This window comes from Panthera uncia, assembly GCF_023721935.1.
Source record: "Panthera uncia isolate 11264 chromosome D3 unlocalized genomic scaffold, Puncia_PCG_1.0 HiC_scaffold_8, whole genome shotgun sequence".
Taxonomy (NCBI): domain Eukaryota; kingdom Metazoa; phylum Chordata; class Mammalia; order Carnivora; family Felidae; genus Panthera; species Panthera uncia.
In genome coordinates this window covers 49,608,542-49,632,420 of record NW_026057586.1, presented here as the reverse complement: position 1 = coordinate 49,632,420, position 23,879 = coordinate 49,608,542, and the positions used below count along the sequence as shown (strand labels likewise).

General features: G+C 38.1%; 2 protein-coding genes across 2 annotated transcripts in view; one reads left to right on the top strand and one right to left on the bottom strand.

Moving 5' to 3' along the window:
* GREB1L (GREB1 like retinoic acid receptor coactivator) overlaps positions 1-23,879 on the top strand; it is a 280,287-nt gene that overhangs the window by 23,160 nt on the left and 233,248 nt on the right. The gene's annotated exons all lie outside the window — the stretch shown is intronic.
* Positions 11,388-11,769, bottom strand: LOC125914418 (60S ribosomal protein L36-like). Its single transcript, XM_049619679.1, is given in 2 exon segments — positions 11,388-11,575; positions 11,577-11,769. Coding segments are annotated over 2 exon segments (324 nt in total). The 5' UTR covers positions 11,727-11,769; the 3' UTR covers positions 11,388-11,401.

Genomic DNA, 23,879 nt, shown 5'->3' with positions numbered 1-23,879 from the left:
TTCTCTCTCCTGCACCTGAACTTTCTTTTGCTATTCTATTACATAGTATCTCTTCTTGGAGCCAGTGCATATCCCGTTGGGGAAGAGAGAAGGTACAAATAAATTCAATTTATTATAAACATTAAACTATTCCCAGAGAGTTAAGACCATGCCCCTCAGCACAATGAGATGGTTCCAAGGTCATAGTAGGTACTTGAAATGCATTTTTGAATGAATGAAGCTCAATAAGGGTTCAAAAATGTCAGACAGACTATTTGAGAGGGAAAACTAGAGATGCTATCTTGAAAGAAGAGGTATTTGTAGAAAGAGGAGGTATTCATTTCTAGACCGAGAAATGAATAGAGTTTTGGTGAGCAGAGATGGGCTGGTGAGTTTGTAGGGAAGGGAATTGCAGGAGTAGAGATGTGGAAGCAGAAAAACATGGCCCATGTCCTTGTAATGGTGAATAATTCATTTTGGAGAGGCACAGGGAAGATGAATGGAGTATTGAGAGGGAGCCTGGCCTACTACAGCTCCTGGAATGGCCACCTTGGCCATTACTAGCTCTCATGTCTTTATCATCTTGTCTGAAGGGAGCTTCCAGAGTCCATAAGCCCAAGAGTTCCCAGGGTAGGAAAGGGCACACAGACCATCGTGTCCTCTAGTGTCCCCTCACATCCTGCCTTTGACTCTTAGTCATTGACTGTAATCCTTTACTTAACACAACTTAACTGTGATGTTATTTTAACCCTGCTTAAAACCCAAGCAGTCCAAAGGCTGTTGTGCATCTTAATTATTCTTTAGTTTACTTACCAGGAGACCCTGCACATAAAGCACATTACACCATAGGAAGAAGATACCCTCTCACAGACAATATATTATTTCATTACTTGAAGCAGTATGGCTGAAATTTAGAGGTAATAACAACAAAAGTATATATTTATTTAAAATTTTTAAATTTAATTTATTTTTTTAATTTACATCAAGGTAGCATATAGTGCAACAGTGATTTCAGGAATAGATTCCTTAATGCCCCTTACCCATTTAGCCCATCCCCCTCTCACAATCCCTCCAGTAACCCCGTTTTTTCTCCATATTTAAGAGTCTCTTATGTTTTGTCCCCCTCCCTGTTTTTATATTATTTTTGTTTCCCTTCCCTTATGTTCATCTGTTTTGTCTCTTAAAGTCCTCATATGAGTGAAGTCATATGATATTTGTCTTTCTCTCACTATTTTTGCTTAGCATAATACCCTCCAGTTCCATCCATGTAGTAGCAAATGGCAAGATTTCATTCTTTTTGATTGCCGAGTAATACTCCATTGTATGTATGTATACTACATCTTTTTTATCCATTCATCTGTTGATGGACATTTGGGCTCTTTCCATACTTTGGCTATTGTTGATAGCACTGCTATAAACATTAGGGTGCACATGCTCCTTCGAAACAGTACACCTGTATCCATTGGATAAATACTAGTAGTGCAATTGCTGGGTCCTAAGGGTAGTTCTATTTTTAATTTTTTGAGGAACCTCCATACTGTTTTCCAGAGTGACCGCACCAGTCTGCATTCCCACAAGCAGTGCAAAAGAGAGCCTCTTTCTCCACATCCTCGCCAATATCTGTTGTTGCCTGAGTTGTTAATGTTAGCCATTCTGACAGGTGTGAGGTTAGGTATCTCATTGTGGTTTTGACTTGTATTTCCCTGATGATGAGTGAGGTTGAGCATTTTTTCATGTGTCAGTTGGCCATGTGGATATCTTCTTTGGGGAAGTGTCTATTCATGTCCTTTGTCCATTTCTTCACTGGATTGTTTTTTGGGTGTTGAGTTTGATAAGTTCTTTATAGATTTTGGATCCTAACTCTCTATCTGATATGTCATTTGTAAATATCTTCTCCCATTCCGTCAGTTGCCTTTTAGTTTTGCTGATTGTTTCCTTCGCTGTGCAGAAGCTTTTTATTTTGATGAGGTCCCAATAGTTCATTTCTGCTTTTGTTTCCCTTGTGTCTGGAGATGTGTTGAGTAAGAAGTTGCTGCGGCCAAGATCAAAGAGGTTTTTGCCTGCTTTCTCCTCTATGATTTTGATGACTTCCTGTCTTACACTTAGGTCCTTCATCCATTTTGAGTTTATTTTTGTGTATGGTGTAAGAAAGTGGTCCAGGTTCATTTTTTTGCATGTTGCTGTCCAGTTTTCCCAGCACCATTTGCTGAAGAGACTGTCATTATTCCATTGGATATTCTTTCCTGCTTTGTCAAAGATTAGTTGGCCAAACGTTTGTCAGTCCATTTCTGTGTTCTCTATTCTGTTCCATTGATATGAGTGTCTGTTTTTGTGCCAGTACCATACTGTCTTGATGATTACGGCTTTGTAATACAGCTTGAAGTCCATAAAGTGTATATTTATTAAGGATTATGTGCCAAATACTTTACTAAGTACTTATACTGATTGTGTAATTTAGTTCTTATTGCAATCCTTAGCATATGCTATTATTATTCTAACTTAATAATGAAAAAAAAAATGGACAGAAGTTTAGTATCATTTAAGTTCACACTGTAGATGCCAGAGCTGGGATCTGAATCTGGGAAGTCTGACCCCAAAGCCTAAGCTCTCAGTCAATATATTGTACTGATTTAAAGAAGCACATTAAGAAAGTATGAGAAAAAAGAAAAAAGAAAAAAAAGAAGGTATGAGAGATAAACATGTTTTTCTGTGTTCAATAGATAATGACAAAAAATTAAGAGTTAGTTTTAGTAGGCCTTTATATTTAAACTTTCATGAACTGAGTATCCATGGACCCATTGAGGCCTTTGTCATTTCAATATTTAAATTAAAATTATCTTTGAATGCCTTTAGATAGGGCATGTACTGTTCTTTTCATGTATATTCTATATCAGCCCACAAATTTATGGCATTGGCGAATTTGTTACATTAGTTCAGAATGCAGCCCCAGTTTGAGTCAAAGAAGAGGAAGAAGGGATGATGCCAGCCATGCAGGTCCCCTGTTATTAGGAAAGGAAAACCTTTTCTAGAAATCCTTGCAGGACACTCCCTGTAGGTCTCCTGAGCTTGAACTGGGCTGCTTGGCCATCCTTCACTGCAGAGAAGGCTAGAAAGGTAAGGAATAGGGTTTTCATGGTGCGCTTAGATCAGATCAGTCAAACTCCTTTACCTGGAGCTGTATGCACTGGTACCCCAAACAAAATTTGGGTCCTATCAGTAAGGAAGAAGGGGGTGTGACTATTTGAAAAGGGACTAAGGGTATTTGTCATCCTCAAGTTCTTAAAAATTCTGACTGACTATAGGGGCGCCTGGGTGGCTTAGTTGGCTAAGTGTCCAACTCTTGATTTTGGGTCAGGTCATGATCACACAGTTCATGAGATTGAGCCCTGTGTTGGGCCTGTGCTGACAGCGTGGAGACTGCTTGGGATTCTTCTCTCCCATTCTCTCTCTCTGCCCTTCTCCTGTTCACACGCTCACTCTCTCAAGATAAATAAACATTAAAAATAAATAAATAAAATTCTGGTTGACTACATACTACCCTCAGCCTACCTTACCCTCACAGTAGAATGATTCATTAGGATAAGCTAACCTCTTGAACAAAATCTTCCAAAAATCAGTGGCTTAATTAGTTACTTGTTTGCACTGCAGTCCAACATGGTGAAGTGCTTCTTCTTGCAGTTGCTCAGGGATCTAGGCTCCATTCATCTTCTGTTGGCATCTTCAAATTCCAGCCTCCAGGATCCCTCTAGAAGGATGAGAGTTTAGGGAAGGCACACAACACTTAACTGTCTTGGCCATCATGTCAGACACATTCCATTGTGAGAACTAGGACATGCTGTTTGGCCGTGTCTCCAGGGAGAGGAAGTGGGTTTGGTGAGCATGTTGTCAGCCTCTGCCACACTACGGTTGAGTGAAATTTAGTTGTCTTGAAACGGTTGACAAATGGATAAAGAGATTCTTTATAAATGTGAAAAGTGAGTTTCACAAGAAGTTATAAATAAATGAGACTTATTATCTTTTGTTATTTCTTAAAGATATTTCACCTAATATTCCTCTTTATAGACAGTTTACCATGTTTACTTTATAGACAGCGTACTATGGATAATAAAGTCTCACACCCATCATTTCCAAAAAAGCCTTCCCTGACCTCTTCAGATGACAAGGAGCCTCTGTATTTACTTCTGTGTGCTGCTCCTTGGCTGCAATAACTGGTTGGCATGTATCTCACTTGGCTATAAGCTTTCAGAGGGCATAGACCATGTACAATTTATCTTTCAGTCACCAGGACTTAATGCCTACAGGATAATCAACAAACTTGTGATTGAATGATTGATTAAATGGATAAATGCATGAAGGTGTATCAATAATAGTAAAACTTCAGACTAAAAGGATAAAAAACTGGTTTTGAATTCATAAAAATTTAGAATTTTCATAAAAATATGTTAAAATTTTTTAATGTTTATTTTTGAGAGAGAGAGATATGAGTGAGCGGGGGAGGGGCAGAGAGTGAGGGAGACAGAGAATCTGAAGCAGACTCCAGGCTCCGAGCTGTCCGCACAGAGCCCAACATGGGGCTCAAACTCAGGGACTGTGAGATTATGACCTGAGCCGAAGTCAGACGCTTAACTGACTGAGCCACTCAGGTACTCTTAAGTATATGTTTTTATCTGCAGCATAAATGATTATTTGACTAGCTGCTCACAAATAAGTAACATATATAGTCATAGTATCTAGTTATATATAAATGATTATGAGGCAAAAACCTTAAAATTTTTTCAAATATAACTGTATATTAACTAACTGGAATTAAAATTAAAACTTAAAAATTTGTTTCATAAATAGATTAAGCATATAGTTCAATCCGAGTGACCCTAAATTTCACATATGTGGAGAATAGGTTAGTGAGATTTTTATTTCACTTGTAGTATTTGTATACTTATTAATTTTTTATTCATTAACCAATATTGAGTTCCTACTCAAAAAGAAGGTACAAATACACACACTAGTCTATAATTATATAACTGTATGATTAAAAAAATTTTTTTAACGTTTATTTATTTTTGAGACAGAGAGAAACAGAGCATGAACGGGGGAGGGTCAGAGAGAGAGAGACACAGAATCTGAAACAGGCTCCAGGCTCTGAGCTGTCAGCACAGAGCCCGATGCGGGGCTTGAACTCACGGACTGCAAGATCATGACCTGAGCCCAAGTTGGACGCTTAACCAACTGAGCCACCCAGGCACCCCTATAACTGTATGACTTAATAACCAGGATGGGGGCTAGAAAGTCAAAGAGTATCCAGAGTGCATAATTTATGCTGGAGATGTAAGGAAGTTTTTGAGGAGTTACTGTCTGTGTTGAGATGAAAAGGAAAAGTGAGACAAAGGTAGAGAAGAGTTGGGGGAAGAGAACTTCACAGTGTGTGAAGGCACTGAGAGAGAGTACTTGACCTGTGGGAGGAGTTGAGAAGGAAGGCCAGGGCCATCTTGTGGAAGGGACTGGGGAGAGGCACAGAGGTAGGCAAGGGCCAGGCTTCTGGATCTCAAGGCCCTGTTAAGACTTTGGAAAGAAAGAGAATGTACTGTTTGAGATGGCAGCATGTAATAAATGTTTCAGCTGAGAAACATTTTGGAACAAAATACATAAATACCAAATATATAAATACAATTTTTATTTTTAAATTAAAAAAACAACAACAGGGGAACCTAAGTGGCTCAGTTCGTTAAGTGTTCAACTTTTGGTTTTGATTCTGGTCATGATCTGAGCCGGGTTTGTAAGATGGAGCCTCACATGTGGCTCTGCACTGACAGTGTGGAGCCTGATTGGGATTCTTTCTCTCCCCTCTCTGACCCTCCCCCATTCCTCCTCACTCTCTCTCTCTCAAAATACATAAACATCAAAAAAATGATAAAAATAAAGCCTATTAAAAAATACCACTCTTGGAACAATAATGAAAAAAAATTAAAACTGTTGGTTATGCCTCATGAAGGAAGGATGAAAACCAACATTGACAGAAAGGTGGTAGGAGATGGATTTTCAATAAGTGGGGGGCGGGGGGGGTGGAGTTCTAGCTCCATCTCACTTTTTAAATCAGAGTAATTTCCAGATGACTTAAAGATATTAAGCTAATAATAGCTAACATTTGTTTAGCTTGTGTTATATGTCCAACCCTGATTTAAGCACTTTTTATTATGTTGTACACATTTTGCTCATTCCATCCTTACAGCAGCCCTATAAATTAGGAGCTATTTTCCCCCCAATTTTAAGGCAATAGACACTTAGAGAGATAATGAGTAGTGCTATAGGCACTATAAACCTTGGCATTTTAGCTCCAGTGTCTGTGTTCTTATCACACACACATTCTCTCAAAAAGTTCTAGGAAAAAACAAAGGTAAATATTTGATATTAATCAAATATTTAGAAGTTCATTCTAAACATGATTATAAAGCCAAAAGCAAGGAAAAAATTGATAGGTTTGACTACCCAAATATATTTATTTAGTTTTGTTTTTAATGTTTATTTATTTTTGGGAGAAAGAGACAGAGTGTGAGCAGGAGAGGGGCAGAGAGAGAGGGAGACACAGAATTGGAACCAGGCTCCAGGCTCTGAGCTGTCAGCACAGAGCCCGATGTGGGGCTCAAACTTAGGAACCAGCAGATCATGACCTGAGCCGAAGTCGGACACTTAACTGATTGAGCCACCCAGGCGCTCCTGAATATATTTATTTAAACTTTTACATTTCCCCCAAGTTTCCAAAACAAAAAATATAAATAAGAAGAAAAAATACTGGCAGTGTATATTATAGACTGTTAATAGTCTTCGTATATAAAGCATTCTTATGATCAATAAAAAAGAACAAATTCCCCAAAAGAAAATGGTCTAGAGGTCAACAAGACTGGTCCTGGACTAAAGCCCACCAGCTTTTTGGAAAATAAAGTTTTATTGGAGTACGGCCATGCTCATTTGTTTAATGCTCGTTTGTTTACATATTGTCTGTGGCCGCTTTTGAGCTACAATCCAGAATTGAATAATTGTGACATCAAAACCTGCAGTGTTTGCTATCTGGTCCTTTACAGAAAAAGTTCTCTGACTTTTGATGTAGAGGAACATCCACTTTCAGTGGTCTTGAAAGATAATATAGAATCTCTTCTCCTTGGAAGGTTTAGAATGTCCTGATTGGAGGTCAAAAAATGGAGTAGTTGGTCTTTTGAGGTCTCTCCCTTAACTCCATTCTGTTTCATTTTGAACTCATCTTGGGTTGAATTATTACACATGAGTTCCTGTAGGCATCTGTTTTTTGTTTTTTGTTTTTTGTTTTTTTTCTTATGTACCTATTCCCTTTGGGTCAGTGTTCCTATCTTTCTCTTCTTTCTCTACGGTACCACCTCTTTCATGGTAAACAAACCCTAGAGTCTTCAGTGTTTTCAAGACACATTCTCTGGCTTTCATCAATACTTGACTCTCCAACCATCCACTTTTCTCATCCCTGTTGTTGACTTTTGCTGGAGAAATTCAGACAACTAGAGCAATTGATAACAGTACATTTATGGTCTCTCATCTCTATGAGGAACTGTGTCCTCGTGAGGACATGATCCTACATGGACAAAATCCTACATGATCCTAAATCAGCTCCTCCCCAATTATATCTAACAGCTGGCCTGCCTAAACTTTCTTCTCTTACTTCAGCACCCCTGTTGCCTTTCTAGCTCTCTGAAAACAAACTTGCCTTCTACTTAACAGAAGAAAAGGAGGCCTTCCTGCAGTAAATACTGGGTCCCAACCTCTTCTGATTCCTCAGAGTGAGGAAGGCATCTGTGATACTGCTTTATCTTCAACATTTTGCCTCTAAACTGTTTTTCTTTCTTATAGTTATAAATTAATTTCTATTCTTTCCACAAAAATGAAAGAAGAAAAGGAAGGAGGCAGGAAGAGAAAAATAAGAGATGAAAAGAAGTAAAGAAGGAAAGAAAGAGAGAGAAAGAAAGAAAGAAAAAGACAAACGAGATAAAGACAAAGAGAGGAGATGGAAGGAAGGAGGAAAAAAGGAAAGAAAAGGAAGAAAGAAAGCTCTTTGGTATATTTTTAGGCCTTATACTCCTCACCAGCTGTCCCTGAACATCTCTCTTTCCCTTCGCAGCCCAGTTTTTTGAACACATTCTTTCCTTGTCACTCTTTCCTCACAGTGTCATATGATTGAGTCTCCTGTGAGGCTTGTGAAGGTGCCCTGGCCAAGTTGCTACACTCAGTGTTTTCTTTCCATTCCTATCCTGTTGCACTTATTTGAACTTACGATACAGTTGACTGTTATAATTCATTCTTAAAACCTGCTTTACTTTCTTTGTTGATTTTACCTTCTGGTTTTTCTCTTTCTTTTTCCTCAAGTGCTTTGCATGCTGCCAGTCATTTTCCCACCTCCTCAATAGAAGACTATCCTCAGTCTTCCATTACATATTCTTCCTAGGCAGTCTCATTATCTGTATGCTAATGGCTCACAAATATCTATCCCTAGCCTAGCTCTATTTGCAGACTTCTCCATCAAGTGCCTACTAGGGTTTCCACCTATCTAAATGTTCTAATGTCATCTCAAACTAGAACGTAGCAATATTCAGCTCCCCATAACCCCCTGCCATGTCATGCCATACTGTACCCTGTCATACTACCTGAACCACTGTACCATAATACACTGTGACTTCCCTGTCTGCCCAATTTAATTTGGAGCTTCTTAAGAGCAGGGACCACATGTTTCATCTCTGTATCTTCAGTGTTCAGTACACTGAGTTTGTTGAGTAAGTGTATGAAAGAATGGAAGTAATAAAGATAAGTGAAAACAAGAAAGGATGAAACTTATTTTGGATTCAGGTGTCCCTAGCAGAAATAATAAATAGTCCATCAGTAGATTATCTTCTGAAATGAACTGAGTCTAAGAAATTGGCTGGATGGTGAAGTACCAAAAAACATTCTCCTTACTCTAGAGCCTGTTGATAAAGCACAACAAAAATTCATGAGTCCTGTTGAAACTGACAAAGTAGCTGTGACAGATGACTTTTTATTCAGTATTTAAACCATTTAAGCTTGTAGATTGTAGGATACTAAGACTACAAGAGCATTTTCCTCAAAATATGAAGTTTAGTATAAACATCAGAAATTTTACATTTAGCACAGAGCACAGTTTCATCTAGTACCTGAATTCTTGGTACTTGGCGGCATTGAGAACACTTAGTACAAAACGTTCCAGGTGTAAAATGTTCTGGTATCAAGTGTTCTTAAAGTGTTTAAGTCAGAATACTAATCCTCAAGCAATTCACAACACCAGCTACAAAAATATGCAAGAGAGAAAACACCTGTCACACTGTATTATAAAGTAGAGAAATTATGGTCTTCAAAGTACAGATTTGAATTAATAAAGTGGCAATCAGATGTCATAAGGAAAAGGTAATGTATACCACACTCAGACCAGAAACTGATCAATTATATAGTTTAGTTTTTTTTAATGTTTATTTATTTTTGAGAGAGACAGAGTGTGAGTAGAGGAGGGGCAGAGAGAGAGGGAGACACAGAATCTGAAGCAGGATCCAGGCTCTGAGTTGTCAGCACAGAGCCTGATGAGGGGCTTGAACCCATGAACTGTGAGATCATGACCTGAGCCGAAGTCGGATGCTTAACCGACTGAGCCACCCAGGTGCCCCTCAATTATATAGTTTAAAATTCAGATTATCTTAATGCCAATAACAATGTTTTATTTTTTTAAAAGTCAAGTCAAGACTTTTGGAAATTTAAAATTAATGAACATTAAAATAGCCTAACAGTCACTTCCTATACAACTGAACACATATCCTATAAAGTAATCTTATCTACAACTAACTCCATGTTTTTCTAGATTTTTCTGACAAATATTTTATTGTAAAAATCATTCAAGGTTTACATCTTCCGTTGGGTAAAAAAGTATCATTAAGATATTACCAAATCCAATATTTAATTAAAATAATACTAACAACACAGTTTGCCTCATCACTTCAAACCCTTTCCTTATTTAAATACAATATAACATTTTGGAAAATTTGGGAAGTATAGAAAAAGGGAATCTATAATCCTACTGACTTCACACTGCAGAAATGTTTTTTCATAATTGTAATTATTATGTAATTTTGTATTCTGCATTTATCCATCCTTCTTCCTTCCCTCCTTCCTTCCTTCCTTCTTCCCTCCCTCCCACCCTCCCTTTATGTAATCTCTGTACCCAACCTGGGGCTCAAACTCACAACCCTGAGATCAAGAGTCATATGCTCCTCTGACTGAGCCATCCAGGCACCCCTGTGTTCTGCTTTTAAAATTAGTATGTTGGGGTGCCTGGGTGGTTCAGTAGGTTAACTGTCCGATTCTTGGTTTTCTCTTAGGTCATAGTCTTGTGGTTCATGAGTTTGAGCCCTGCATCGGACCCCACAATGGCAGTGTAGGACCTGCTTGGGATTCTCTGTCTCCCTCCCTCTCTCTCTCTCTCTCTCTGCCCCTCCCCCTGCTTACTCTCTATCTCTCTCTGTCAAAATAAAAGAATAAACATTTTAAAAAGTGAAATTAGAGGTGCCTGGGTGGCTCAGTTGGTTAAGCGTGTGACTTTGGCTCAGGTCATGATCTTGTGGTTAGTGGGTTCGAGCCTTGCATTGGGCTCTGTGCTGACAGCTCAGAGCCTGGAGCCTGCTTCAGATTCTGTGTCTCCCTCTCTCTCTGTACCTCCCCTGCTCCTGCTCTCTCTCTCTCTCTCAAAAAAGAAAAAAAAAAGAAGTAAATAAAATTAGTGTTTCTCTCATGAATGTATTTCTGTGGTGCTACTAAATAATTATGATTATAATTGTTTAAAGCAGACTGATGCCACCTAATGCTATACTATAATTTACTTAACCATTTACCCAATGGATAATTTAGATGAGATGCAATGTTTTACTTGGTGCTTACAGACCCTCCCCACCATACTTTGTACTTTTTTCTTATGGTAGATTTCTAAAAGTAAAATTGCTCAGTCGAAAGTTACTTTTAAAGACATAGTAGCATAATGATCTCCCAAAGGAGATCTTTGAATTTATAGTTCCCCCTGTAATGTAAGAATACCAACTTCATTGCTAATTTAGCAGTATTTTAAAAGAGTACTTTATTGGCTATTTTGTTTTACACAACAGACTATTTTTTTAGAGCAGCTTTAGGTTTACAGAAAATGGAGCAGAAAGTACAGAGGGTTCAAAGATATCACTCTGTACCCTTCCCTGTAGTTTCCCCTATTATTAACATCTTGCATTAGTGGAGTACATTTGTTACAATTGATGAATAAATATTGATACCTTATCATTAACTGAAGTTCATAGTTTACAGTATGATTCATGGTGTCTTACAGTTCTGTGGATCCCCCCCGCCAAGTTCCAAAAAGGCCTTATTACATACAGAGGGGAGGGGTTCGATCCTTCTTGGCTGCTGCTTTCCTCATTGCTGCCAGGACATTGCTCAGCTCCTCTCTCTTCCTCTTGGCATGGACGTGTGTCCCCATCCTTTCCTTGATGAACTTGAGAATGTGCTTGTCCTTAGAGACCTTGAGCAGCTCCATGGTTCACTGCTCGCTCATATGGGGCAAAGCTGCACACCTCTTGGATCATGTCCCGCATGAACTTGGTGTGCATGGTGAGGCGCCCCGGGCAGTGTTTGGGCCTTGGCTTGCTCGTGTTCTTAGTCACCTTGTGGCCCTTGTTGAGGCCCACGGCCATAGGGCAACAAGGGTAGGGCAGAGCCCTGACTGCTCGTCCTCAATGGCTCCCCACAGCAGAACACAGAGTTCTATGCATTTTAACCAATGTTTAATGTCATGTATCTACCATTACCATATTATACAAAATAGTCTGCCTGCCCTAAAAATCTCCTATGCTCCACTTATTCATCCTTCCATCCCACAGCCACTGGAAACCACTGATCTTTTTACTGTCTGTATAATTTTGCCTTTTCCCGAATGTTATATAGTTGGAATCATATGTTAGGAAGTCTTTTCAAACTGGCTTCTTTCATTTAGCAATATGCAGTTATGTTTCCTCCATGTATTGATAGCTTTTTCTTTTTATCATTGAATAAATATTCCATTGTATGGATGTAGCACAGCTTATCCATTCAACTTTTGAAGAACATCTTCGTTGCTTCTAGTTTTGGCAATTATGAATAAAGCTGCTATAAACATTTGTGTGCAGGTTTTTTGTGTGGATATAAATTTTGAACTAATTTGAGTAAAGTATGTTTTTATAGCCACTTGTTATTGTTTTATGCATGTATTCTATCTCTGAATATATTTATGAAATGAATGTTTAAACACACTTTTTTCTCCCTTCAGAGTCTCTATTTCTCCAAGTTGCTTGTTGTTTGTCTATTTTGATCACTATAGTCTGTGTTTGAGATGTTCTGCGGTTGTTTGGTGATTCTGGCTGCCTGTTCTTATTTAAGAGCAGTGCCCCATAAAGATGATAAGAAGCTGTGATCCCATGGTGAGACTTGCTACCTATGGGCCATTTCACTAAGAAAAGCTCACTGTGAAATATTGCATCTTGGACTGGTTAGATTCCCCAGAGTGCAATCTTCTGACTTCCTCCCTTGATGGTATAGGACTGGTTACCATCTTTCTAGAAACTGAGTTGGAGAAGAGGTTTGGAAGTAGGTGGACTCTGCTTTCAGCTAACAAAATGTTCACCTAATTTCCCTGTTTGTAGAATGGTACCCCCACTTTGAATTGTGCATGTCTAGTTTTCTGAAGAATCAGGGAGATATAGTTGCCTCCTTGGACTTGGGGAAAGGATCTAAGGATTTATCTGATTCTTAAAAGAGAATTCCAGTTAATCCTCCAGTTTCTACTGTCACCTTTATCCTCATACCTGAAACCTAATATGGCAGTGCCTTTGGGGGAGATATGTGGTTTGCCATGTAAACTGGTTGTTTCTAAGCTTGACTTGGGATTCAACTTTCTCAATGCTGTGAGGTCATCTGCTTATCCATCTGCTTTCCAGTTTGAAAATTTTGTTGGTGATCCCTTGCTTCTGTTCTTCTTTGTCCTTACAAATTCATGCCTTTAAAAAATCCTGTGCAATACTTTTAGTTAGGTTTTGGTAGGAAGTGAAAGTAAATGCTTTTGCACAATCTGCCATAGTTCTGTGAAATTCTCATATATCCTTTTAAAACAGAAATCAGGGGTGCCTGGGTGGCTCAGTCGGTTAAGCCTCTGACTTCAGCTCAGGTCATGATCTCATATTTGTTTGAGCCCTGCATCAGGTTCTGTGCTGACAGCTCAGAGTCTGGATCCTGCTTCGAATTCTGTGTCTGCCTCTCTCTGCCCCTCCCCTGCTTGTTTTTTCTCTCTCTCTCTCTCTTTATCTCTCTCTCAAAAATAAATAAAAATATTAAAAAAAAAAACAACCAGAAATCAAAACCCAAACCCTTCTCTATAGTCAATAGATGTTAATTGGTTAAAATTTTCAGAAAAAATATTTAAAAAAATTTTAGTTAATATTATCTATAAATGGACCACCATATAAAATTTTGGTACTTGTCCATTATGACTTTTCTGTGTGAATACATAAACATTTGATTTATTTTTATTATTTTTTCACTTGTATAAAAAAATACAATTGTGTCTACAGAGATAGCAGTTCAGTGGGGAAGGGAGAAAGGATGTGAGTAGGAATTGACTGCAAACAGACATAAGGGAACTTTGGAGGGTAATGGAGATGTCCTAAACCTACCTGGATTGTGGTGATGGTTGCTTAACTGTACAAATTTACTAAGAACTATTGATGGGTATATTTTATGGCATATAAATTATAGCAATAGATTTGTTTTAAAAATTCCACACTAACCAGCAAAAACCAAAAATATGATTTACTCAGACCATATCATACATCTTTGTTCACTTAAAAATTTATCACGGACGCCTTTCATGTCAACAAATTTATACCTATAAAACAAAATTGTAATTGTATAATTAACAAAATGTGTTTCTCCCAGATCTTTTCCCTTCACCTTGCAAATATCATAGAAGATCCCATTTTCATAGTACATTTTTTGTTTGCCTTTTTACATTCTTATTCATATATTTATATATTGATGCATAGTTGTCATTATTACATAGTTTAGCACTGTGGTTATAAAACACTATTCTAGCCATTTCCCCATATGTTACATAATTATTGTTGATAGTTACATAATCCTTCATAGGGTACATATGTCATGCACTAATTACCATATCCCTGTTTTGGGGGTCTTGAGCTATTTCAGGATTTCTGTTGTTAAAAATAATGATATAATAATAATAACTTTATGCATATAGCTTTTCCTTTCCTTTTTCCTTTTTTTAATTCTTTACTTAGGATAAAGTCCTAGAAAGCCTCTACTGCTTTTGAACTAAAATAAACACAAATAACTTCAGAATTTTTTAAAAAATTGGCTTTTATATAATTCCTTTTAGATGTGTTTTGGAAGATTCCTTATATGGAGAACCTATCATTTGTTACTATTACCTTTTAAGTTCTATATTATGGCCTCTGATATTTTGCTGAACATACTTTTTTTTAAGGTTTTATTTATTTTTAAGACAGAGAGAGATAGAGAGACACAGAGTGTGAGTTGGGGGGTTGGGGAGTGGCAGAGAGGGAGGGAGACACAGAATCCAAAGCAGGCTCCAGGCTCTGAGCTGTCAGCACAGAGCCCAACGCGGGGCTAGAACCCACAGACTAAACCGTGAGATCATGACCTGAGTTGAAGTCAGAGTCTTAACCGACTGAGCAACCCAGGTGCCCTGAACATACTTAAAAAAAAAAAAAAATCAGATATACTTATTTGAAGTGAAGACAGGCAGGAATTCTGTGAAGAAACCCAATACTGTTGTCTCTTGTGGAAAGGTAGCAGCAACCTCATAGTGTTTTCATCCTATTTAAACTTTACAAATGGAGGATTTTATAATACAAACTACAGAATCTAACTTTAGGTTGGGTGGCCTCAGATTTCTTAAAGCCTATTCACCTTAAATAATTGTCTGTATTGGGATGTCTCATTACTGATTTGCAGCTGTGCTTTTCTGGATACATGCTGAGAAGCCTTCTTTTAACTCAAAATGTTAGTTAAAAATTTTTAAGTTAGCATTAATGGCTTACCACATGACCAAGTAGGAAAGTGACTAGACATTCTAGGGAAGTCTCCAGGAGTTCTTAGAATCCAGGAAACACACCTTACACATACTCAGGTCACTGGGGACAGGCAGTCTACGGATTTTGTTCTTCTGAAATGATCAGCCACAACAGACTAAATTAACTGGCTTTAAGATACTGTGCTCAATGGATGAGTTAGATGTAGAATTTCAGGAAGCCCAAGGTCAAGTTAGTTCCTAAGGAACAATGCATGCTTTTTATAACCTTCCCTACATTTCCCTCTGTGCTATAACCAGGTCATGACAACTGGGACCTTGTCACCAACACTTTCAAAGATAATTTTAAAAGACTATTCAAACATTAAAGCTAGCCCCCTCCTTGGCACATACTTCCCCTTCTCTCCTCTCTTTAGTCCCTGGGTGGCCAGGAAAACCCAACATCAAGGGCAAGGGGCATTCCATTTCCTACCCCTTTGTGTGTGTGGTACCTATCAGGCCCTTACCCTCTCATCCCCATTTTACCCCCAAATTGATTCAAGGACCAGGTTTTTTTTTTTAAACAGCTTTATTGAGACTTAATTCACATGCCATAAAATCCACTCATTCAAAATGCTTTTGAGTATTTCCACAGAGTTGTGTGCAACTATCACTTACCACAATCAATTTTAGAACACTTTCATCACCTGAAAAAATAAACCCATACTCATTATCAGTTAGCTGCATTCCACCCCCCAAATCTCCTAGCCCGTAGGTAATCACTAATCTATATTCTATTACTATAGATTTGCCTAATCTAGACATTTCAGATAAATGGAATCATATAATATGTGACCTCTTGTGACTGTCTTCTTTCACTGAACAGTGTTTTCAAGGTTCATCCACATTGTAGCATGCATTGATACTTCATTTTTTTTTATTGCCAAATGCTATTATTTTGTATGGTTATACCACATTTTCTTTATCCATTCATCAGTTGATGGGAATTTTGGGTTGTTTCTTCTTTTTAGCTATTATAAATAATGTTTAACGCTGCTACATACAAAATTTTATACAAAATTATACAAAATTTTGTTTGATGTATGTTTTCATTTTTGGGGGGTGTATACCTAGGACTGGATTTTCTAGGTCATATGGTAACTCTATGTTTAACATTTTAAGGAATTGTCAAACTATTTTCCAAAGTAGCTGTATCATTTTATGTTTCCACCAACAATCTATGAGGGTTGCGATTTTCTAACTTTTGTTATTGTCTCTCTTTTTAATTTTAGCTATACAAATGGATATGAGGTATCTCATTGTGGCTTTGATTTACATTACCCTAATGGCTAATGATGTTGAGCATCTTGTATGTCTTTTTTGGAAAAATATCTGTTCAAATCTTTGATTGGGTTGTCTTTTTAATGTTGAATTGTGAGAATTCTTTATATATGCTGAATACAAGGCCTTCATCATGTACATGATTTACAAATGTTTTCTCCCATTATGTGAGCTGTCTTTTCATTCCCTTGATGGTATCTTTTGAAGCGTAAAGGCTTTTAATTTTTATGATTTCAAGTTTATCTGCTCATTATTTTGTTATTTGTGCTTTTGGTTTCATGACTAAGAAAGCATTGCCTAGTCGAGGTTCACAGAGATTTACACCTATGTTTTCTTCTAAGAGTTTTGTAGTTTCAGCTTTTACATTTAGGTATATGATCCATTTTGAGTTAATTTTTATGTATAGAACAGTGTAGGGGTCCAACTTCATTCTTTGTATGTGGACATGTAGTTGTTTGGGCACCATTTGTTGTAATTCCTTCTCAATTATCTAGATATCATCAAATATCAACTGACCATTGGATGCCTGGGTGGCTCAGTTGGTTAAGCATCTGACTTTGGGACTTCAGCTGAGATAATGATCTCACAGTTTATGGGTTTGAGCCCCATGTCTGGCTCTGTGCTGACAGTTCAAAGCCTGGTGCCTGTGTCATATTCTGTGTCTCCCTCTCTCTTGGCTCCTCCTCTGCTTGCACTCTGTCTCTCTCTCTCTCTCTCTCTCTCTCTCTCAAGAATAAATAAACATTAAAAAAAATCAATTGACCATAAAGATAATGTTTTTATTTAAAAATTTTTTTAATGTTTTTATTTATTTTTGAGAGAGAGAGAGAAAGAGAGACAGAGACAGAGACAGAGAGAGACAGAGAGACAGAGTGTGAGCAGGGGAGGGGCAGAGAGAGAGGGAGACCCAGGACCTGAAGTAGGCTCCAGGCTCTGAGCTGTCAGCACAGAGCCCGACACGGGGCTCGAACTCACAGACTGTGAGACTATGACCTGAGCTGAAGTCAGATGCTTAACTGACCTAGCCACCAGGCGCCCCAAGATAATGTTTTTTTCTGAACCCTCAATTGTATTCCATTGATCTATATGTCTACTTTTATACCAGTAGCACACAGTCATGATTACTGTAGCTTTGGAGTAAGCTTTGAAACTAGAAGTGCAAGTCCTCCAGTTTTGTTCTTTTCGAAGATTGTTTTGGCTATTTTTTGGTCCTTTGAATGTCTATATTAATTTTAGGATCTGTATGTTACTTTCTGCTAAAAAACCAACTGGGGTTTTGATAGGGACTGCATTGGATTTGGGGATCTCAAGGCCTATTTTGTGTGATTGCTTTGAGCATCCAAATGGTACCTCCTGACTGTACCTTCCTTGTTCTTCTCCCACAAAACAGAGTAATTATTGCTCTTAGTCCTGAGAGAAAAGGAAGAATCTGTTCATAAATATTCATAATTAAGTGTGTTTTTTTCTGCCTTCATTTATTCTGATGTGAGATGAGGTCAGTAAGTGTACTTATGTCATAAGGATGTTGTGAACATTAAATAGGAAAATCCATCTGAAGCACCTAGCAAGCACTCAATAAGTGTTACCCACAATAATAACAATTATACTCCTAGGCATCTTTGGATCGAGATTGATTCTTGACATCCTTCATGCATTGACCTCGTCTCCCACTATTCTCTCAGGTATGATCTGAACTTCAGAAAAATCCACATCTGTCTGATTCTCAAAAGCCAGTGTGCTTCCAATTATATTAACAGGTGTTTGATAGATTAAAACAGAAAATAAGAGGCTGGGGCACCTGGGTGGCTCAGTTGGTTGAGCATCTGACTCTTGATTTTGGCTCAGGTCATGATCTCAGTTCGTGAGATTGAGCCCCACATCAGGCTCTGCACTGAGCATGGAGCCTGCTTAAGATTCTCTCTCTTAGTCTGTCTGTCTGTCTGTCTCTCTCTCTCTCTGTCCCTTTCTCTCTATATCAAATTTTAAAAAAAGAAAAAGATAAGAGGAATTTTGCAATATGTAGGAAAAAGGAAAATTTCTATTAAGAAAACTTTAATGGAAAAAGTATAATTTCTAGGCTCCAAGTAAAGAATTAGCTGACAGATTTTTTTTTTTAATTTAGTAGATATTCATTCTTAGTAGACCAGGATGCTCATGACTTAAAACCAGTTGGGAGCTGACAGATACAGGGGAACCTGGGAGGTCTGCTGAGGTGAAGCATCAGGTAGAAGAAATTATGTCTGTTAGTTAATTTTGTTGTAACCTGAATGTCCACATGTTCTCTAGCTTGGAGGGAGAGTTCCCACCCTTTAATACCCAGGTAAGTCTGTGGTGCAGTCTGGAAACCTCCACAAGAATATGATAATCCTAGGTGATACTGACATATTCTCTTCTGTGTTGTCATTTCTCACTCTGGAATATAGATCTGGGCTTCTCTACCTCTGATCAACCTGAAGAAGATGATGTTAATATTTTATAACTAAATGACCTTGCTAATATTATAAAATGTAAACTGGAATTTTCTTTTAGTGGACTATCCTTTTCCCGGCATTGGAAACTGATTTCTTACAATCATTTTTTGAGTTAACAATCACAAAATACAGTATAATCCAGTGGTGAGTGAATGGATTTCCTTAGCAGTTTACAACTTTTATGAATCATGTAATAGTTTTTAGCACTAATGTTAAAGACTTTGAGAAGGATATTCATAGGCAATAAACTAATGAGTTGTGTTTGTGTGTGTAACTAAATTCATGCTCATTTTTTCATTCTCTTCTTAATCCTGCTACTTATTGTCTTATCATCCTCTTAAGCTTCTCTCAATGCACTCTATTCCATAAAACCTATCCAGATCCTCCCAGCTAGATATGGGATTGTGTTCTTTGAACTTCTGTATAAACAGATGTTTATAAATCTCTCACAGTACCTACTAGATGTCACTTTGTGTAATAGTTATTTGTGTACTTACATTATTCCCCTGCTAGGTTGTATGCTCCTAGAGTCCAGGCTTAAGTGTGTGTTATTAATCTTGCTATAACTTAACCTCCTAATGTAATTCGTTGAATACAGTGAGTGTTTAAATATGTTTGTTAAATTACATTTCTGGGTTAAGATGGGAGGAACTTGGCTAGCTACTTAACAGGCAGCCATTTTTTATACTTGACTGGGGTAGCTCATCAAGAATCTTGAACAGAAGCTTACTGTACCTGAGCACCTGACCTGGACACTGGCTCTGTACCTGGGTGCTGGGGTTTATAATTCATGTAAAACACACAGGTAACATTCCTTTACAGATAAAGAGATAAAGTTGATGAATCTGCGATACTAATAAAAGAACAAATGACCTAGAACTTCTCAAAATGTCCTCAGGGTTCATGCAGTAGGAGCACTTATTTAAGTATTTTTCTTTTGATACTTTTAGCACACTTGCCTGAAGTTAATTTCTAGCTACAGCATCTCATTAGAAGAGTGACTGAAAACTTAGGGAATGTTTGAAAGGGGCCGTAAATGGACTAACGTTATACTAAATTCCATGCCATAGTAAAGTGGTCATTTAGCAAAATCCAAGCGGGCGAAATTACAACTAGCACATGTATGTAAATAGATCACTATATTTGTCCTGAGATAGAGTAGGTTCTATATGGCTGAGTGTAGCCTTCACTGTTCAGATTAGCTGGAATTCACCACATTGAGTAGGAGACTAGCTGTGACCTAGTTGCCTAGGAAGATAGCATTTAATAGAGCAGTGCTTCTTAAACTGTCTGTGGTGAAGCACTAGTTTATTTTCTTTGCAATTTAGGTAATTAATAATTTTGTAAAATACAATAATCATAAAAACTAAAAAATGAAATTTAAAAAGACATGCAAAGCACAACCCCCAATTTTTAAATATTATATTCAGCAGACATAAAATTATTCTGTCAAATTGCTGTTCTGTACTTACCTGATCAGGGAACACCTCCAGTCCATGGATCACACTTTGAGTAACACTGGTTTAGAGGATGGACTGTCCTGATATGCCCACATAAGGGTTTAGATTGCCTGTCCATTAACACAATTTGGAGGTCTGTTTGATCCAAATGACTGCTCAGCAGGGTGGGGCGGCGGTGCTTAGATGGATCAGTCAGTGGATCATGCAACTCTTCATCTCAGGGTTGTGAGTTCAAGCCCTATGTTGGGTGTAGAGATTACTTAAAAATAAAATCTAAACGTACATACATACAGGGGCTCCTGGGTGGCTCAGTTAGTTAAGCATCCGACTTTGGCTCAGATCATCATCTCATGGTTCATGAGTTCGAGCCCCACTTTGGATCCTCTGTCCCCTCCTCTCTCTGTTCTTCTCTCTCTCTCTCTCTCTCATCCTCTCTCTTCTCCCCCCCTCAAAAAAATGAATAAACGTTTAATATATATATATATATATATATATAAACAAAATTAAAAAAATACATATATACATACATAAAAAATGAATGTTCAGGGATAATAGGAAAAAATGCTATGTCTTGAGGTGACACCAGGTCAAAAATTGAGCTTTTCCCTCATTCTGTAGGGTGAAAAGACTTGAAGCAGAAAGGAGAGGGTGTAATATAATTGAAATGGTATAGTTAATGATTTTTGGTTTAAGATAGTTGGTAGGGGTAAGATGAAACAGTAAGACTTCCAAAAAAATAAGTCCTAAGAGTTCAGGCAAAAGTGAACAGTAAATCCCTGGTCAGATCTGAGGCTGTGGAAGTAAAAATGGAGCAGTAGCACAAGTATTTGCTGAGTCTCTTTTATGTCCTAAATATTGTACACACTAAACACTTTACATATATATTCTAGCTCATTTAATCTTGACAACAATCCTTTGTGGTAGTACTATTAACCTCATTTTTCAGATGAGGAAACGGGCTCCAAGAAGTTGAATGACTTGTCCCAGGATTTTCAGATGGTTGTGATGTGTAACCCAGAGCCTAGATTTGTTAGGTTCTTAAATAATTGTCTAAATACAGTGCTTTTGCAAATCTTGCTTAACATTTTGGGCTGTTGAGTTGAGAGTTATCACTGTCCTTTGATACCAAATAGCCTGTTAACCACTGTTATCAGCCTTTCAACTGCTTTGCCTGAACTTTTTTGGAGATTTGGCCTTAATTCTGATCAACCTGGTTGCTCCATCATTGGAGCAACATAACCCTGTGAAGTGGATTAAACTTAGGGTGGATGCTAACACTGGGGCAGAGCTGCTCAATTCTAATTTTTAGGTGGCATTTTATAAATCTGACTCTAATCATGTGGTTTTCTACTGTCTTCATTGCACATGGTAAAGTATTTCATGTAGGCTGCTTTAAGTCCTGGTGGTGCCATGGTTTTTAAAATAAGCTGACCCTTTGGGCACCTGGCTGGCTTAGTCAGTGGAGTGTGAGATTCTTAATCTTGGGGTTGTAAATTTGAGTCCCCCATTGGGTGTAGAGATTACTTAAACATAAAAAAATTAAATTAAATAAACCGACCCTCTAAAAGATTAATTTTATGAAACTATTCAGTGTGAGTTTCCTGTTTAATAAATAGAATAGTAATTATGTACTATTTTTTTCCCACACCAGATTGTAGAGTAAGAACTTGCACACATTGTTCTAAAGAACTGCATACTCCATGCACTATTGGCACTCTATAAATGTTAAATAGTAACTCCTTGGAGAAGAGGGGAAGTCTTTCATTAAAACAGAATACAATGTTTTGGGTGCTTGGGTGGCTCAGTCAGTTAAATGTCTGACTCTTAATTTCAGCTCAGGTCATGATCTCGCAGTTCATCAGTTTGAGCCCTGCATTTGGCTCTGCACTAACAGTGCAGAGCCTGTTTGGTATTCTCTCACTCCCTCTCTCTCTGCCTCTCCTCCATGCTCTCTCTCTCAAACTAAATAAATAAACTTAAAAAAATAAAATACAATATTCATTGCCAGTTGAAAAACACGTTCCTAATAAATGAGCCAAATATTTGCAATTGTCTGTTATCCTACATTCATATCCTACATACATATCCTATGTTCTTTGTTGAAATTACCTTTCCTACATGTTACTAAAAATGAATTTTGATTTAAAATGTAGGCCCAGTATTTTTTGTTCTCTGTAACAGCCAAGTACCTTTTGAGTCATTCTTATCTTTTTTTTAAGTTTATTTATTTATTTTGAGAGAGAGAGAGAGAGAGAGAGAGAGAGAGAGTGAGAGAGAGTGTGTGTGTGTGTGTGTGTGTGCGCGCGCGTGCAAGTGGGATGGGGCAGAGAGAGAGAGGGAGAGAGAATCCCAAGCAGGTTTCATACTACCAGTGCAGAGCCCGAATCGGGGCTCAAACTCACGAACCATGAGATCATGACCTGAGCTGAAGACAGGCGCTTAACCGACTGGGCCACCCATTCTTACCTTTAACAAGAGAAATCCTACCCTTGAATATATTTCTACGCCAAGCATGAGATTTAAAAGTTACTGTCTTTTGGGGCACCTGGGTGGCTCAGTTGGTTAAGCATCTGGCTTCGGCCCATGTCATGATCTCACACTTTGTGGGTTCGAGCCCTGCATCAGGCTCATTGCTGACAGCTCAGAGCCTGGAGCCTGGAGCCAGGAGCCTGCTTCGGATTCTGTGTCTCCTTCTCTCTCTGCCCCTACTCTGCTCATGCTTTTTCTTTTCTCAAAAATAAACATTAAAAAAAAAGTTACTGTGGTTTTTTTGGGTACATTGTTAGTCTAGTGAAATGGAAGAAGAGTCTGTAATAGGCTTTGACAGTTAAAATTACTTTAACTTATTCAAAGCCAGTTTAATATTGTTCCTTTTTTTTTTTCCATAGACATTTTGGGTCATGTTAGTTGAAAACAGCCCAAAAGAATCCCCTCCCCCCCACAGGTGAGCAAGACTATCCAGAAAAGAAAGAGCTATGCTATGGTTTTTCTGTCATTTGGGAAAATGGATGTGTGTCTGTCTGTGGAAGGAAGTTCTTTTTTTTTTTTTTTTAAACGTTTATTTATTTTTGAGACAGAGACAGACAGAGCATGAACGGGGGAGGGTCAGAGAGAGGGAGACACAGAATCTGAAACAGGCTCCAGGTTCTGAGCTGTCAGCACAGAGCCCAACGCAGGGCTCGAACTCACGGACCACAAGATCATGGCCTGAGCCGAAGTCGGCCACTTAACCGACTGAGCCACCCAGGCACCCCTGTGGAGGGAAGTTCTATAGGTCCCTCATTTCTCCAGTGAACATGTTTGTGCTGCTGCAGGGCTGTGGCCAGATTGCTGCTTTTAGACCGAGTACACTCCTCTGAGCTAACTAGTCAGCACTGCATATTAATGAGTGGTGGTAAGCTCAGTTTTGAAAAATGCCAATGGGATTATTTTTTCCTTTGCAACAACAAATAAATATGAAAAGGCTATATTTCATATTAATTGGAATGATTATTG